The sequence below is a fragment of the Pollachius pollachius genome (assembly GCF_949987615.1).
Source record: "Pollachius pollachius genome assembly, chromosome: 1".
In the NCBI taxonomy this organism is placed as follows: domain Eukaryota; kingdom Metazoa; phylum Chordata; class Actinopteri; order Gadiformes; family Gadidae; genus Pollachius; species Pollachius pollachius.
This window is the reverse complement of record NC_136934.1, coordinates 47,651,521-47,666,520: the sequence shown is the minus strand read 5'-3', so window position 1 is coordinate 47,666,520 and position 15,000 is coordinate 47,651,521. Positions and strand designations below refer to the sequence as shown.

General features: G+C 48.9%; 1 protein-coding gene across 1 annotated transcript in view; it reads right to left on the bottom strand.

The window, feature by feature from the left end:
• The window catches only part of dnah5 (dynein, axonemal, heavy chain 5), a gene marked incomplete at both ends in the record, with an annotated part of 137,916 nt that overhangs the window by 57,340 nt on the left and 65,576 nt on the right, over positions 1–15,000 (bottom strand). The window contains 12 exons of the mRNA XM_079758520.1: positions 1–77; positions 1,774–1,904; positions 2,943–3,115; positions 4,586–4,790; positions 6,140–6,363; positions 6,956–7,169; positions 7,740–7,862; positions 8,633–8,767; positions 10,239–10,381; positions 10,687–10,885; positions 11,983–12,159; positions 14,232–14,473. The exon at positions 1–77 is cut by the window's left edge and continues 77 nt beyond it. Of these exons, the coding sequence (XP_079614646.1) occupies positions 1–77; positions 1,774–1,904; positions 2,943–3,115; positions 4,586–4,790; positions 6,140–6,363; positions 6,956–7,169; positions 7,740–7,862; positions 8,633–8,767; positions 10,239–10,381; positions 10,687–10,885; positions 11,983–12,159; positions 14,232–14,473 (2,043 nt within the window). The remainder of the gene's footprint in view (positions 78–1,773; positions 1,905–2,942; positions 3,116–4,585; positions 4,791–6,139; positions 6,364–6,955; positions 7,170–7,739; positions 7,863–8,632; positions 8,768–10,238; positions 10,382–10,686; positions 10,886–11,982; positions 12,160–14,231; positions 14,474–15,000) is intronic.

The following is a 15,000-nucleotide window of genomic DNA, read 5'->3' as shown; positions in this document are numbered from 1 at the left end:
TGATGCCCTTGCCGTGCTGGCCGGACGTCCGGTACAGGCCCTTCAGGTCGTCCATCAGGTTGGCCGTGTTGTAGGACCTGGGGGAGAAAGGGGGGGGAAAGGGGAGGCAGGGGGAGAGGGAAGAAAATGGTGGATTCTCAGAGATTTCATCATATTACAGCATGCTATCAGTCCGTGTGTGTGTGTGTGTGTGTGTGTGCCTGCCTGCGTGCCCACCTGCGTGCATGCATACGTGCGTGCGTGCGTGCGATCAAGCGAACAAGCGTGCGTGAGTGTGTGAAATGGAAAGGAGATGGATTACACTGTTTGTTTGAGATGGCAAAAAGAAAACATTGGGAGTGACGGAAAAATAATAAAACTATGTTTTCCTCAAAAAGACTGTTCCCTCTTCCACAGAGAGAGCCCTTCAAAGCCAGCAGAGCTCAGCCGAGCGGAGACGTTAATATTAAGGGCCATCCCGAAATTCTGTTAGCGGTACAGTTTCAGTGGAAGGGCACGGCCGCGTATTCACAGGGGGGGCCGAGAGACACAAAGTGGACTGGATGAAAGAGGAGGTGCAAAGACGGGGGAGAGCAGGGGAAAAACATAGCAAGAAAAAAGGGTCAGAATGGGAGACGGTTGAAAAGACATGGAGCAGGAGAGAATTATAAAGACACAAAATCAATACGAATGCAGACAGAGACGGTGAGAGATGGTGAGAGAGACTGTGAGAGAGGGAGAGGGAGAGGGACGAAGAGAGAGAAAGAGAGAGAGGTAGCGAACGGGAGAAAGATAGAGTTAGAGAGACAGACACAGCAAGATAGAGAGAGATGGATAGACAGGCAGCCAGCCAGCCAGCCAGCCAGCCAGCCAGACAGACAGACAGACAGACAGACAGACAGACAGAGAGAGAGATGGATAGACAGGCAGCCAGACAGACAGACAGACAGACAGACAGACAGACAGACAGACAGACAGACAGACAGACAGACAGACAGACAGACAGAGAGAGAGACAGACAGACAGAGAGAGAAAGAGAGAGAGATGGATAGAGAGAGATGGTTAGAGAGACAGACAGAGAAAGAGAGAGAGTGAGCGAGAGCGAGAGCGAGAGAGAGAGAGAGAGAGAGAGAGATGGATACAGAGAAAGAGGAGACAAAGCTTAATTGATGAATTCTGTGACCGCGGCACACTGTAGCCACGACTGAACTGAAGCCCTCGTCTCACAGGGGAAATATAGTCGCAAGGCGCTGCTCACTGCGGATGAGTCACAAGCCCTTTGCTACATCCAGCGATGTAGCAAAGGGCCGCTTGGAAACAACGCACCCTTGAGCGCACAATGGATCATGTGATGACACAACACGATGAACAGGCTTTCACCGGCCACCAAAATGAAAAGAGATTGCATTCGATTTCATTAATTGAAACATCATTTTGCTTTTCCCCTAACTCAACACACCTACACAGAAATACACACACACACACACACACACACACACAGACACACACAAACACACACACCCTGCCGACCCTAATCTAAATCAAACAACAAGCCCATAAGGAGGTGGGATTCTATGCAGGATGCTGTATGCGTACCATGTGTTGTGATATGTGTGCGTGTGGCTGCGGGTAGGAGTTAGCAGGAACCAGTGACGTAACCTCAAACCAGCCCCACCGGCTTTAAGAGCACGGTGGCTCACCCACTGACCCCGCATGAGAGTGATTCATGGACAATCAATGCATATGGGTATCAGAATGCTCTGCATGGGCTGCTGTGCGGAGGCGCGTGCCCACCGGGTCAGGGTGATCTGGAAGAGCTTGTATCCAGCGATGAAGGAGGCCAGCCGGGTCAAGCTCTGCTTCCCAGAGCCCCCGACGCCCACCAGCAGTGCGTTGCCCCTTGGGGTCCGGATGATCCTTGAGACCTACACGCACACGCACACACACACACACACACCATAGCGACACGTTGAGTCATCTGTGTGCTCTTTATTTATAACCATTTTTTACCCTATCTATGTGCGTGTGTGTGTGTGTGTGTGTGTGTGTGTGTGTGTGTGTGTGTGTGTGTGTGTGTGTGTGTGTGTGTGTGTGTGTGTGTGTGCGTGCGTGCGTGCGTGCGTGAGTGTGAGAGTGAGTGAGTGAGTGAGTGAGTGAGTGAGTGAGTGAGCGTATATGTGCTTGCATGTGTGTAAAACAAAAACAGGACCAACATAAAAGCACTGCATGTGCCTTCCCAGGAGGGCCATTGAACAGAGAGTATTCAATGGCCCTCTGGATCTCTGAGTACTTTCTAGGTATTTCACAGCAAAACAATTTGAGGTTCCCACATCAAGTGTTTTTTCTCAGAAACCACCAATATGGGAGCATCATATCCACTACACGCAACACTAAACAGGGTGATTGAACACGAGGACTTGTAGGCATTGTAGTGTTAAATGAATGTTCAGGCACACAGATGAAACCACTGACAGACAATGTGACAGACAATTAGTACTGTCATTAAGTGGATTTAGCCATTTAGCAGACACAAATGGAATTACAGTGAGATAATAAGCAGGTAGCGTTCTCGACATCTTGCTTAAGGACGCCCACATCCTTGAGCATCCTTGGCTGTTTCTGGTTACACTGCGTATGTATGTTTATACTGTTAATGAGTTTTTTATTGTACTATTGTACTTATTTTACACCTGTGGAGGTGCTTGGCACTTGCTTCTACGAAAATCCTTACTGTACCGACAGAGATATATTGTTGAAAAATGGTTCTTATTGTAAATCGCTTTGGATTAAAGTGTCAAAAGCTAAATGCCCCTAAATGTAAATGTAAATGAAAACCGTTCCCCCCCCGTTTTCCCCGCCCCTCACCCAACAGGTCGTCGAAGATGTCCCTCTGGTGGACGTGGGCGGTGATGAGGGTCCCGTACTCGGTCCGCTAAACGCCCCTAAAGGTAATGTGAAGGTACCTTGACCAGGTGCAGCACGGCGTCCCTGAAGAACACCGTGTCCATGCTGGCTCCCCGGATGCTCTCGTTGTACTGGCCCAGGAACATGGTGAGGCGCTCCGTCAGGCTCTCGTACGACTCCACCGGCTCGTACACCTTGGGCATGTCGAAGTCCGAGTCATCGGGCTCCTCGCCTGGGGGGGGGGGGGGGGGGGGGGGAACACACACACATGGAGCAAGGGGGGTACCGTGTTTGTTAGGAGTTCAGTCGTCGACTCGACAGCGTGTGTGTGTGTCTGTGTGTGTCAGTCTGTGTATCTGTGTGTATGTGTGTGTGTGTGTGTGCGTGTGTGTTGGTGTCAGTGTGTGTGTGTGTGTGTGCGCACGTGCGTGCGTGTGTTCGTGCGTGATTGGCCGAGTCGATGACATTTCTGTTCTGTACGTCGGCTTGAAAACAAGACACCATAACAGTGGTAGACAACACATACAGACACAAGAAATGTCCCCACATAAAGTGCAGTGCAATAGGGACGTTTTCTTTAGTTCAGTGTCCGTATTGCAGCGGGGAAGGAGGTGTTTTTCCAGAATGATGTAGAGTTGAACTAGTACGGAGGGAGCAGCTTTGCTAACCTGACACATGGCCATATGGTTTGTTACACTGAACCATCTGGGAAGTGATCCTTGAAAACCGTTTGGATAGGGCAGGCACTTTATACTTGGCAGGTGATTGGATTAACCATCTGGCTATCACTATCTATCACGTAAATCACTTAGTTCATCATAGGACGCTGATGGTTTCAGACACGAACACATAACTTGAGGTCTGGCAAGATGGGTTCTCGTGGGGGATCGTAATCTCGCAAATCCAGCTGCCGCGATTAAAGTTTGGCTGCTACTGGAGCAGAAAACTTTTCTGATCGATCCCAAACCCGCCCATCCTTGGAAGAGTTTTGATTAATCCTACATGTAACTCCCAAGTTTTTGCAGTGGCCAGGAGAACAAATTTTGAGGTCTCAGCAGAAGCGTAATACTCAAGATCCAAGAAGCTGATTAGCAAAGTGCTTTGGCACTGTATGCAGGGGATATCTGGGGAGGGGGTAAGAAATCATAGATCGACTTTGTTTTCCCATGCAACTGTCCTGAGAACTAGGTAGGTATTGTATGAATATTTAATGTGGGGCGTAGGGGATATCGCATGTTGTTCTGGGAATTATTGGCACAGGTTCAACCCCTCTGTCTCCCTGGCTACATTACAATAATCAATACTACTCGATAAAAATATCTGAAGTACAACAGTTCTGTTGTTTTGTTTTTTATCGTCATTTTTAGTATAGAATAATTTTCTTTTTTACATGTACAGAGATTTTTTAAAACTTTTGAACTGATGTGGGTGAAATGTAATGACACACATAAATGCAGTAGACTCTCGATTCATACAACGATACATTAATTGCCGTATATTAATATAAAGCATCAGTCCCCAACACAACACAAAAATGTTTGCAGCGCAGCCGTGCACACAGCCATACAAAACGGGTATCAACAGATTCTTGCAGTACATATATTCACACACACACACACACAGACACACACACACACACAGGCAGACAGACAGACAGACAGACACACAGACAAACAGACACACACACACACGCACACAGTACCTGTGGCTTCGGGGGCGTCTCGCAGGAAGTCCACAAAGTACGAGTCGTCGGCGCTGTCAGCGGCGCTCCTTTCGGCGCCCCCTCCGAAGTCCTCCTGCAGGAGCAGCTTGGCCAGGGCCTGGTCGAACCACGACACGTCCTCCGGCGTGGTGAAGCGGTCCGCGATCACACGCTGGCACTCGTGCTTCCAGAGGGAGAGCAGGACCTGGGGGGGAGGGAGAGGGAAAGTGGTTGTGGGGAGGGTATGTTGTTCGGGAATAATGAGGTCACCGTAGGGGGGTGCTATGGATACTCTCTCTTATTTTGAAAATGTACATTTAGGGTATTTTAGCAGATGCTTTTATCCAAAGCGACGTTGTGGGGGGACGTGCGACGTCTGGCCTGAAGGGGGAGTATGGGCAGGTTGGGAGCGCACGGGATTGGCTGGGGGGATTGGACCTGATGGCGAGCAGGTGTCTGCACTCAGGCCAATCAGGGAGGGTGTACTTATGTGCCTGCTTTGTGTTGTAGTGAAGAAGGAAAAACCCGGAGCACGGACCCCCGAGATCCCGAACAAGGGAAACACACCCGGAGCCTAAGGGACGTTTTCGCAACGGACCCCTTTTTGTTATCGTTATAGTTTTTGTGTTCTCGTTAAAAACAATAAAAACGATCTTCCGCTGAGGGGCGACACCTCTGCCTGCTCGCCTTTCCTTGGAACCCGTTACAGACGTACAGCTATTTATACACATATTCATGACGGAGTCAGCCGTGCAAAAAGACAGCCAGCACGTCAGGAGCCGTCAGGGTGAGGTGTCTTGCTCCGGGGACACCTTGAAACAGCTAGGAGGAACCGGGGATTGAACTAGCAATCTTCCAGGTCAACCCGCGCTTCCCCCTGAGCTAATCCGACACGCGCAGGTGAGAAACCTCATCAAGGATAGCATTATTGAGGTGTAATTTGCTATTTCGATCTATTTAGTAAGCAAGTAGTTACAAAGTACGTCTCAGTACGTCATGAATCCCAGTCGATACTGCAACCATTTCATAGACATGAATCCTTCAAGTAAGGGATAAACATGCCGTTCCACAGACGTGTGTCTAGACTGAACGGCCTTCATGTTTAAAGGATTAAACCTGCCCTGCCTCGCATAACAACTTGCTACTTCATCATTGTCTTTAAAGAATATTTTTATCAATTAAAGGACAATACCAGTCTGGGTGATGAAACCATCAAATTGGCTCTCCCGGCTTCACTAAAACCTCCTTGACCAGTATGATTTGTCACAATTACAAATTATAGTGGTATTAAAAATTAGTGGTTCTGAGTGTTTCTATCTCAAACGCAGATGACACCAACATAGCAATTTGGTGTTTGTGATTGAGACTTTGAGAGAGATTTTGTGAAGCACTTCACTCCACAGCGACCCACTTTCACAAACTCTGCACTGACCTTCCCTGTATTGATTCAGAGAACCAAAGTGCACTTGGGTTTCGATCTCCAGAAGTAGTTTCCCCCCCCCCCTAAAACAGTGACCCACTCCCACTCCCACCCCTTGGGGGGCGTCCGCTCACCTGAAGCGAGTGCACCACCTCCGCGGTGGTGTTGAGCATTCCCTGCCAGACGCGGGACAGGTCCCGGAGGTTGAAGACGTAGTGGAACTTGGCGGGCGTGGGCAGCATCTTGGCCTTGGTGGCCTGCCAGAGGCGCCGCGTCAGGGACACCAGGCGGGGCACGGCGCCGCGCACCTCCTCGCCGAAGCCCCGCCGGGCGCAGTAGTGGCCCACGCCGATCACCCCTGGGAGAAGGGGGCCGGTGACGGGGAGTCAGAGGGTCAGAGGGGCGGAGGGGCGAACCCAAACTCAAAGACATTTTAAAGACGTGTTTTTTACATTTTTATGCTTTATTCATGAAGAGTTAGACAGGCAGGTATGGGAGGGAGGGAGGGAGGGAGGGAGGGAGGGAAGATGGTACACGCTTTACCCGGTGAACCACCGGAGCACCCCCTAAACCCAAAGAGATGATCATTGTTATTGCTGCCCTGGCCTAGCACTGTCACCGTGTGTGTGTGGAGGGGTGTCTGAGTACCGATCTTTTTCTTTGTCATCTTTTTTTCCTACTTAATTATTTTCCATTCGCCTTTCAATTCCGCACTTTGCTGTGCGGTTGCAGGGTGCTTCTCAAAGGTCCCTAGGGAATGCGTCACGCTCTATCCTCTCCTAGCAAGGGCCGTTCGACTCCGGACTCAGAATGAACCGTCTTTACCGACGAAGGACACCATTGAAGACCAGGGAAAACGCAACCAGAGTTTGCGTGGCGATCCGCCTGGCGTGCGATGACTGAGGTTGGGTACGAGACGAGGTGTCCGGGGTGTGTGTGTGAGGGCTCACCGAAGATCTTGTCGATGGAGGCGTTGGAGGGCAGGGTGCAGTTGAAGATGCAGAACTGCCTCTTGAGCCGCTGGGGGATGTCGTTGCGCCCCCCGCCTGGGTGGCACATGGCGGCCAAGAAGGCGATGTCCACGATGTTGGTGAACTCCCCGGGCTTCTCCAGGTTGTAGAAGCCCGTCTGCTCCATCAGCTGCCGCACGATCTCGTTGGTGACCTGCGGAAGGAGCGCGTTACGGCACGACTCAAAACACAGCGAATAAGAAATAGGACAATTATTAAATATGTGTGTTTTCCTGCAAGCGCCATCTAGTGGCCTGAGTTACAGTAACAGCTCTAAATGATGAAATGGTAGTTGGACTGCATTTATATACTGCTTTTCTAACAAGGGGCCACTCAAAGCGCTGTACGATATTGCCTAACATTCACGTTTCATGCACGCATCCACACACCGACATGTCGGCCATGCAAGGCGACAGCCACCTCGTCGGGTGCAGTTAGTGTAAGAGGACACAAAACTATTGATGGAGAGTTCTCTGGATGGATTGACTCGTGGATGGGGGCGTTTAACGGAACTTTCTCGTTATATTATTGAGCGGCATTAGAAAAGTGACATAGTATAGATTCAACGTTATTCCGAAAGTCAGCAATACCGTCCGACTTAACACAAAATATAGTACATAGAAGGGAATATAGAGAGACAGTTTGTGCTGTGTGTAAATAAGTAAGGTCAAAGAGGAGCCATTATTGGAAGTGGATAATGATTCTCAGGGAAAGCCAAACAAACCTGGTCTCCCCACTCGTTGATGACGGGCATGTTGATGTCGTCGATGAAGACGGCCATCTTCTTGCCGGCGGGCGGGCCGTAGGTGGTGCCCATGCGCTTGTCCACGTAGCTCTCCACCGATCTCTAGAGGGGGAGCAAGCAGCAGCACATAGAGGGCGAATGGCGCGGTGAATACAGATCGGTTTGGTTTTGGATACGAAAAATCGCTCAAAAATGAGAAACGACAAATCGAGACGCGAATATATGACGCAAACCTTGTTCGCCTGGACACGTTCTTGAAGAACATTTGTAACTTTATTAGGCTTTGATTGCGAATTTTAAACGTTGTTTTATGTTCTTTGAACTCTGAAATGATGGGACCACAAAATGTATGAGATCATAAAAAATGTAACAGCTATTGAGCAAATTGTTAGGAACGGCAGCATTTACTACATCTGCTTCACTGCTTTAGAGTTCACAGACCAGGTCCGTCGACCCCTACGTCAGGGGAACGGACATGAAACGGGGAACAAGACACAGACAGAAAATAAAAGAGACTCAGGGTTCGTATCTATCCTGCGCTCGGGCCTAATTAATGATGACAGCCGGATCGATGCAAGCCTTCCTTGTGAAGCAACAGCAGCAGCCGCGATAACACTTCTTTAACAAATGAATAAATAAATAAACATTCACACTACATCCCCCTGGGCTTGCCTTTATTAATCAGAGGCGGAGGGCAGGGGGGGGGGGGTCTGGGAGAATCGATCGCCGCATCGCACCAGTCAATAACAATTTATTACGAGCTAACAGACGACTGGGATTCCTGGAGAGAAAGAGAGCACGACAAAACCAGGGCATAAGGCTGAAGGAGACATCAGCCATGTTGGGGACTGGACCTGAGGTTTTAGCGCTACCTGGAACATCAGGGGCGTGGTGGCGGAGGAGAAGTTGAGGATCTTGGCCATGTGTGTCTCAGGGTCGCTCCGGGACATGTAGGCCTTGATGATCACGGTCTTGGCGGTGCCCTGTTCCCCGATCAGCAGGACGGCCTGTCACAGGGCAAGGAGGAGGAAAAACGGCAACAACATCAACAAAGAAGTATACACGGAAGAGATACTCGTTGAAAATTGTGTGGCTTGACCGTAACAAAAAGTAACAAACAGAAAGAGTCTGATAATTACGCACCTAAAAAAAGCTGAGAAAATGTACGCAAAACATAAGAGCCTTCACTGTCTTGACAGGTGGATTAAAAATAAAAACGTTTAACTGGAATTTGGGCAATCAACCCAAATTCAAGAAGTTTTATAATGCAGCTTTTGCAAAAGTGAAGTTGGTTACTTTGTATCTTAATTAGAAATATGACACACGGTGATTTCCTCACTTCCACAACTTCTGTGTAAGGGTTGGTAAAAAAACGCTGAGGTGTTCTGGTTTGAATCTTAATATCCTTATAAACTCTCTCTCTCTCTCTCTCTCTCTCTCTCTCTCTCTCTCTCTCTCTCTCTCTCTCTCTCTCCTCTCCTCTCCTCTCCCCTCCCCTCCCCTCCCCTCCCCACAGTTAGTCCTTTTCGCTCCCTAATTCTGTTCTGTACTTGTGTGATTATTCTCCATGCATTATCTCAGCCCCCCACTGTATGCAGTCTGCTACTCTATGTGCTTCTGTAAATAGCGGAGGCCCACCAGGAATCATTAATTTATTCTACTTTATCACCCAATTCTTCCACCCTCATTTCATAGCTCCCTATTTCTCTCTTCTTTCTCTCTTCTCGCTCATCTTCTCTCTCTCTGTCTCTCTGTCTCTCACACACACACACACACACACACACACACACACACACACACACACACACACACGGTGACACAGACAGCGCACCTTCAGATCAATAGCCCAGTTGCTCGGCTGCTTGGGTTCCAAACGATGTGGTCGATACTCTACTTAAAAGCTAAACGCCATGGCAGTCTGACCCATTCCCCCCCTCCCCACTGAGAGCTCGAACCAACATGTGTGTGTATCAACACACGTGTGTGTGTGTGTGTGTGTGTGTGTGTGTGTGTGTGTGTGTGTGTGTGTGTGTGTGTGTGTGTGTGTGTGTGTGTGTGTGTGTGTGTGTGTGTGTGTGTATTAGTGTGCGGCAGTCAGCATACAGGTGAGAGATCAGATGTCACCAACCTTCCCTACGATTTACTGTGGTTCTAGCTCGGGAAAGATAAGCGTTGCATTGCAAAAAAGTACCACCTCAACTCTACCCTTCACGCTTTTGGTACCAGGTACTTTGTTTTCCACTGCAGCCAGTATCCCCTTAGTGTCACGATAATCATTGCAACGCCGCAATGAATGAAACTACCATGATGTTATCTTCATAGGACAAGAAGAGGAACAATGGAGGATATGTTAGGGATGGTGCTTTTTTGGTTCAAGGCTCCACCTTGTCTGTTGACCAAAAAAGTCTTCTAATGGTCCTACGACTCTTCTATTCTCTCTCTCTCTTTTCGTTGTACTCGGGTGGATTCCGTACGCACCTTGCCCTGCGAGGCGATGGTCTGGATGAGAAAGTCCGTCCGAACGTTGTCCACGTTGGGCACTAGGATGGACCCGTACTCGGGGGTCCAGTCCGAGGGGTAGACGTACTCCTCCATCCTGCTGCTCCAGTGCACCCACTGGCCTGGTGGGGGGTAAAGGCTGAAGGGTAAATGGACCGCATTCATGGAGCTCTTTTTTCCCCACTTGGTTCTATGAACATCCTTACTGTACCGACAGCGATATATTGTCTCTCTTTCTTCTGACAAATGTACTTATTCAGTCATTTTGGATAAAAGCATCAGCCAAATGCCCTAAATATAAATGTAAGTGTATACATTTCTCTTTTTCAATCCTTGTTCTACTCTCCTGTACGTTTTTGCCGTGACACCCAGACTTCCCGTTCCGGGGGGGGGGGGGGGGATCAGCAGACGGTGCGTGTCCCCCTACCGTCAGTGCTGACGTGGTAGTCGAACATGCAGTCCTCGCCGTCGGGGGCGATGGCGGGCAGGTCCAGCTCCACGTTGGCCCTCATCCAGCTCTCCATCTTCCGTCGGTCCCCCAGCTCCAGCAGGGCGCCCACGCTCCACATCAGAGCGAACACGTACAGCCGCTCCATGTGCAGCCGGGACACCTCCCCGCCTTGGTCCTGGCCCGGGGGAAACACGGCTGAACGGACCGCACTGATGGGAGGGTTTTTTGGAACCAGCGGTCGCTCAAAGGGCTGCACGATACTGCCCAACATAGACCCGTTCACACACGCTTTCATACACCGGCGGAGGTGTCAACCATACAAGGCGACAGCCAGCTCGTCGGGAGCGGTTAGGGTTAGGTGACACTTGCTCAGTGACACCTTGAAACTCAGCTCAGGAGAGTCGGGGATCGAACAAGCAACCTTTCGGTTACCAGCCAACCCCAATATCATTTCAATCAATCAGGTGTTGCGTTTAATCCGAGGGCGCTATGCACCACCCTGTATTACAACGATTTCTTCTCCAACTTACATCGTTATGTGGAGTTGGCCGATACGACTCAAATAAATCAGATTTTCTCGCGGCGTGTGACATTTTGAAAGCCTCTATGGCGTCTACAACACGATGAACTCTGAGACCGATTCGGCCAGCGGCCTGCGGCTCTTACAGGGCTTGACGCGTGCGAACACAACAAGCCAAAGACCGCTGCCCTGTGGTTTCCCCACGGTGGTGGTGGCAATCTGGCGAAGGCTGGCTTCACTCGGGAGGACGCGCCACTCACAAGAGCCACTTACCTTTGTTTGACAGCGCATGGCGTGACGTCCTTTCCCCACGAATCAATGGCAATGTCCAGACACCCCTCGATCCGAGTGCTGCCCGCCCATGTCAATCCGGTGGATTGATTGCACATAAACCATCCCTCTTTTATCCCCCTTTCCAGACGCTCGGCGGAGATCTATCGAAGTTAGTGTTCACAGCGACGACGCAGCAGCGGCAGGTAAATGGACAGCATTTATAGAGCAATTTACTATCCGGTGGCCACTTTAAACGCTTTTCAATATCTCCTAACGTTCAACCATTGGTGAGTCAGGGTGAGTTGTCTTGCTCAGGGACACCTCGACGCAGCTAGGAGGAGCCGGGGATCGAACTAGCAACCTTCCGGTTACAAGTCAACCCGCTCTATCTCCTGAGCCGCATGCTGCCACATGATGTTTTGGAGGTACTGTTCTCCACGGCATCGGCCACTAGGACGGGGGGGGGGGGGGGGTCGTACCTTGGGCGGGATGAGGCCCTGCAGCATGTTGATGCTCTGCATGATGACAAAGGCCTCCAGCAGCTCCATCTTGAACTCCAGGGACTGGATGCTGAAGCGGTAGAGCTCGGGGAAGGAGGCCGAGAAGAGTGCCCGCAGGACGTGGCCCTCCTGGGGGGAGCGCTGCTTCAGCCAGCCCTGGGAGGGGACGGAAGATAATAATAATAATAATAATTATAATAATAACAATAATACATTTGATATATTTTGAGCTTTTTTCAGAACTCAAAGAGGCTTGACAGAGTGAACACAAAATAAAAATATTTAATAAGAACGTTTTTTTGTAAGAAGATAAGAAAGGAGGAAGGGAAGTGAAGGGAAGAGGGTTATGTGGTGAAAGCAATTTTAAAGAGGTGGGTTTGGAGGGCCTGTTTAAATGAGGGAGTGTGCTAGCCTGTCGGATGTGGTTGGGGAGGGAGTTCCAGAGAGAGGGGGTGTAGCAACTGAGAAGTCCCTTTCACCCCAGAAAGGGGGTAGTATCACAAGATGGGCAGATGGTATCCTTTATGTATGGCATGGTAGAATGTGTTTATTTGGGCCCTAAAAGGAAGGGTTAGGGTTAGGGTTAGGGTTAGGAAACTCGATGGTGCCAAAACCGAATACACTGTAGGATGTTGACAACAAGAATGGTGTTTGGGAGACGAACAGGCACAACTGATATAGAAAAATAAATGGAGGGGGAATGCACAGCAATATGGAAAGCAATCACGACGCACTCCTATACTGGAGTACATACAAAAGTTCATAGTTCTAATTGACAAAAACATCAACGTCAACGTGGTTGTCGACAAACAGCAAAAACAGCAGCTGGTACAAAAGGCTCTTGGGTATTCTCAAGGTAGCGGTTAGCATGATGAGCTAGATGTGTCTGTTCAATGGTGGGGCTGTTCATGCTTTAGTGTGTTCACACACTTATCTGTTGAGATTGAGTTTCAGCTTGCACAGCGGGTAGATGGAGGGACAAGACATGCAAAACCAAACATGCAAGATAATCACAGGCTGACTCGTGTAATTGTTCAACTGGAATGGGTCAACATGTGTGCATTGCATACATAACACAGGCATTAAGTCTTCCGCAAGAAGGAATGCACACGTACACACACAGACACACAGACACACACACAAAACGTAAAAGTAATTACAACTTTGGACTCTGGATCGTCTTCAAACAACCAATGAGTCATAGTCACTAGATTGGAATTGGATTGCATTTAACAGTTTGACACTCCATTAATTCTCTACATTATAAACATATAATATGTCTACACAAATAGAAGAGCACAAATAGAAAACGTAATTTACTACCATCACGACTGAAATTGAATTCCCTGCGACCTTCACAAAAGGTGTCAAAAACTATCAACAACAAAGTGAAATACAGTGCAAAACCCATTATGCCACAAAAACAAAAGATGCCAACTGCTTTTATCCATTTTCCAGTTTTTGGTTGGCTGGCACTTAAAAATAGTAGTTCACATTGTGTAGAATCTTATCCTAGTTATCTTTGTTGTATACGAGGAATGGTTAAACTGATTGTTAGTGCTTGACACTTGTTTCTATGAACATCCTTACTCTACCAATAGTGATATACTGTTTCTCTCTGACAAAGGAACTTGCGCCTGTAAGAGCCATATTTAGTAAATGTTTAATTCGCATATTATGAGTTATTTTTTTGTATTCTATATGATTATCATTATAATTTATAATTAGCATGGACCCATAAGGCTTCTGTAATGTAAAAAAAGAGATAAAAGCCTGCGTTGCAACACAGTTTTTTGCCCTTATTTAGATTTCATGCCTTTGTTTGTATTATTCCCTTTTGCCAAGTAAAAGGTCAAACTAATTCAAGAGACATGTCATTTTGGGACTCAAGCTCATTTCTTCGATAGGCTTACAAAGTGTTGTGAAAGAAAATTGAAAAGACCACACTACAGCGTCTGCTAAATGCTCCTAAACACAAACGTAATATTGCCACACAATCACCCATGCACCCATGCACCCATACATCCACGGCGGCGTCAGCCATGCAGGGCGACAGCCGGCTCGTCAGGAGCAGTTGAGGGTGAGGTGCCTTGCTCAGGGGACACCTCGACACTCACAGCGAGGAGGAGCCGGGGATCGAACTAGCAACCTTGCGGTTCCCAGCCAACCCGCTCTACCTCCTGAGCCACGTGCCACCTACCCTCCCGGCGTGTTTCCCAGACACCCACCTCCAGAATGGGGCTCCAGCTCAGCACCGAGGAGCTCATGAACACCATGCCGTTGCGGGACACGGTGGCCGGCGAGGCGTTCTCGATGTTGTGGGGCTCGAACACCACCTTGCAGTTGGGCGCCATGGGGATGCGGTCACCGTTGGCCAGCGTCAGCGTCTTGTTGTCGTCCAGCACCGAGTTGAGGTTCTCGATCCAGATGGCGTCCACGGGCCCGTCCAGCACAATCCAGATGTGTTCCCCTGAGCAGGCACCGACGGGGTCACATGACACTTCTCAATCACTCTGCTAAGCCTTCGGGGGGGGGGGGGGGGGACGGACTATAATCGAGTAAAGGGATGCCTGGGTGAGGTGATAAATAGAGGACAAATCCTCTATTTGAATTGATGTGTCCACATTATGCTGTGTGAGTGTAGGGGGGGGCAGGGAGTCAGACCTCACTCTGAGGTTTAAGCTGACATTGAGATGTACGAGTACACTTTACACATTTCCCTGGGGAGAGGTAGGTGTGTAGCCGATACGTTCCTCTTGGATATTTAACCCTAGATGTAGTTAAAATAGTTTTTTTTTATCACTTTGTTTTTAGACAGAATTCAGGGTAAGTGTAAAAAACGGTTCCACCTGAGAAACGACAAAGGTAACAACACCAAAAGGGCAAATTCTGGACACAGTTCAAATAGATTTCCCGTTTGAAACACACAACTAACATTGCACTGTGTTCTGTCAGCTGAATGTCAACTCTATTCATCAATCTTTCATGGAAGTCCAG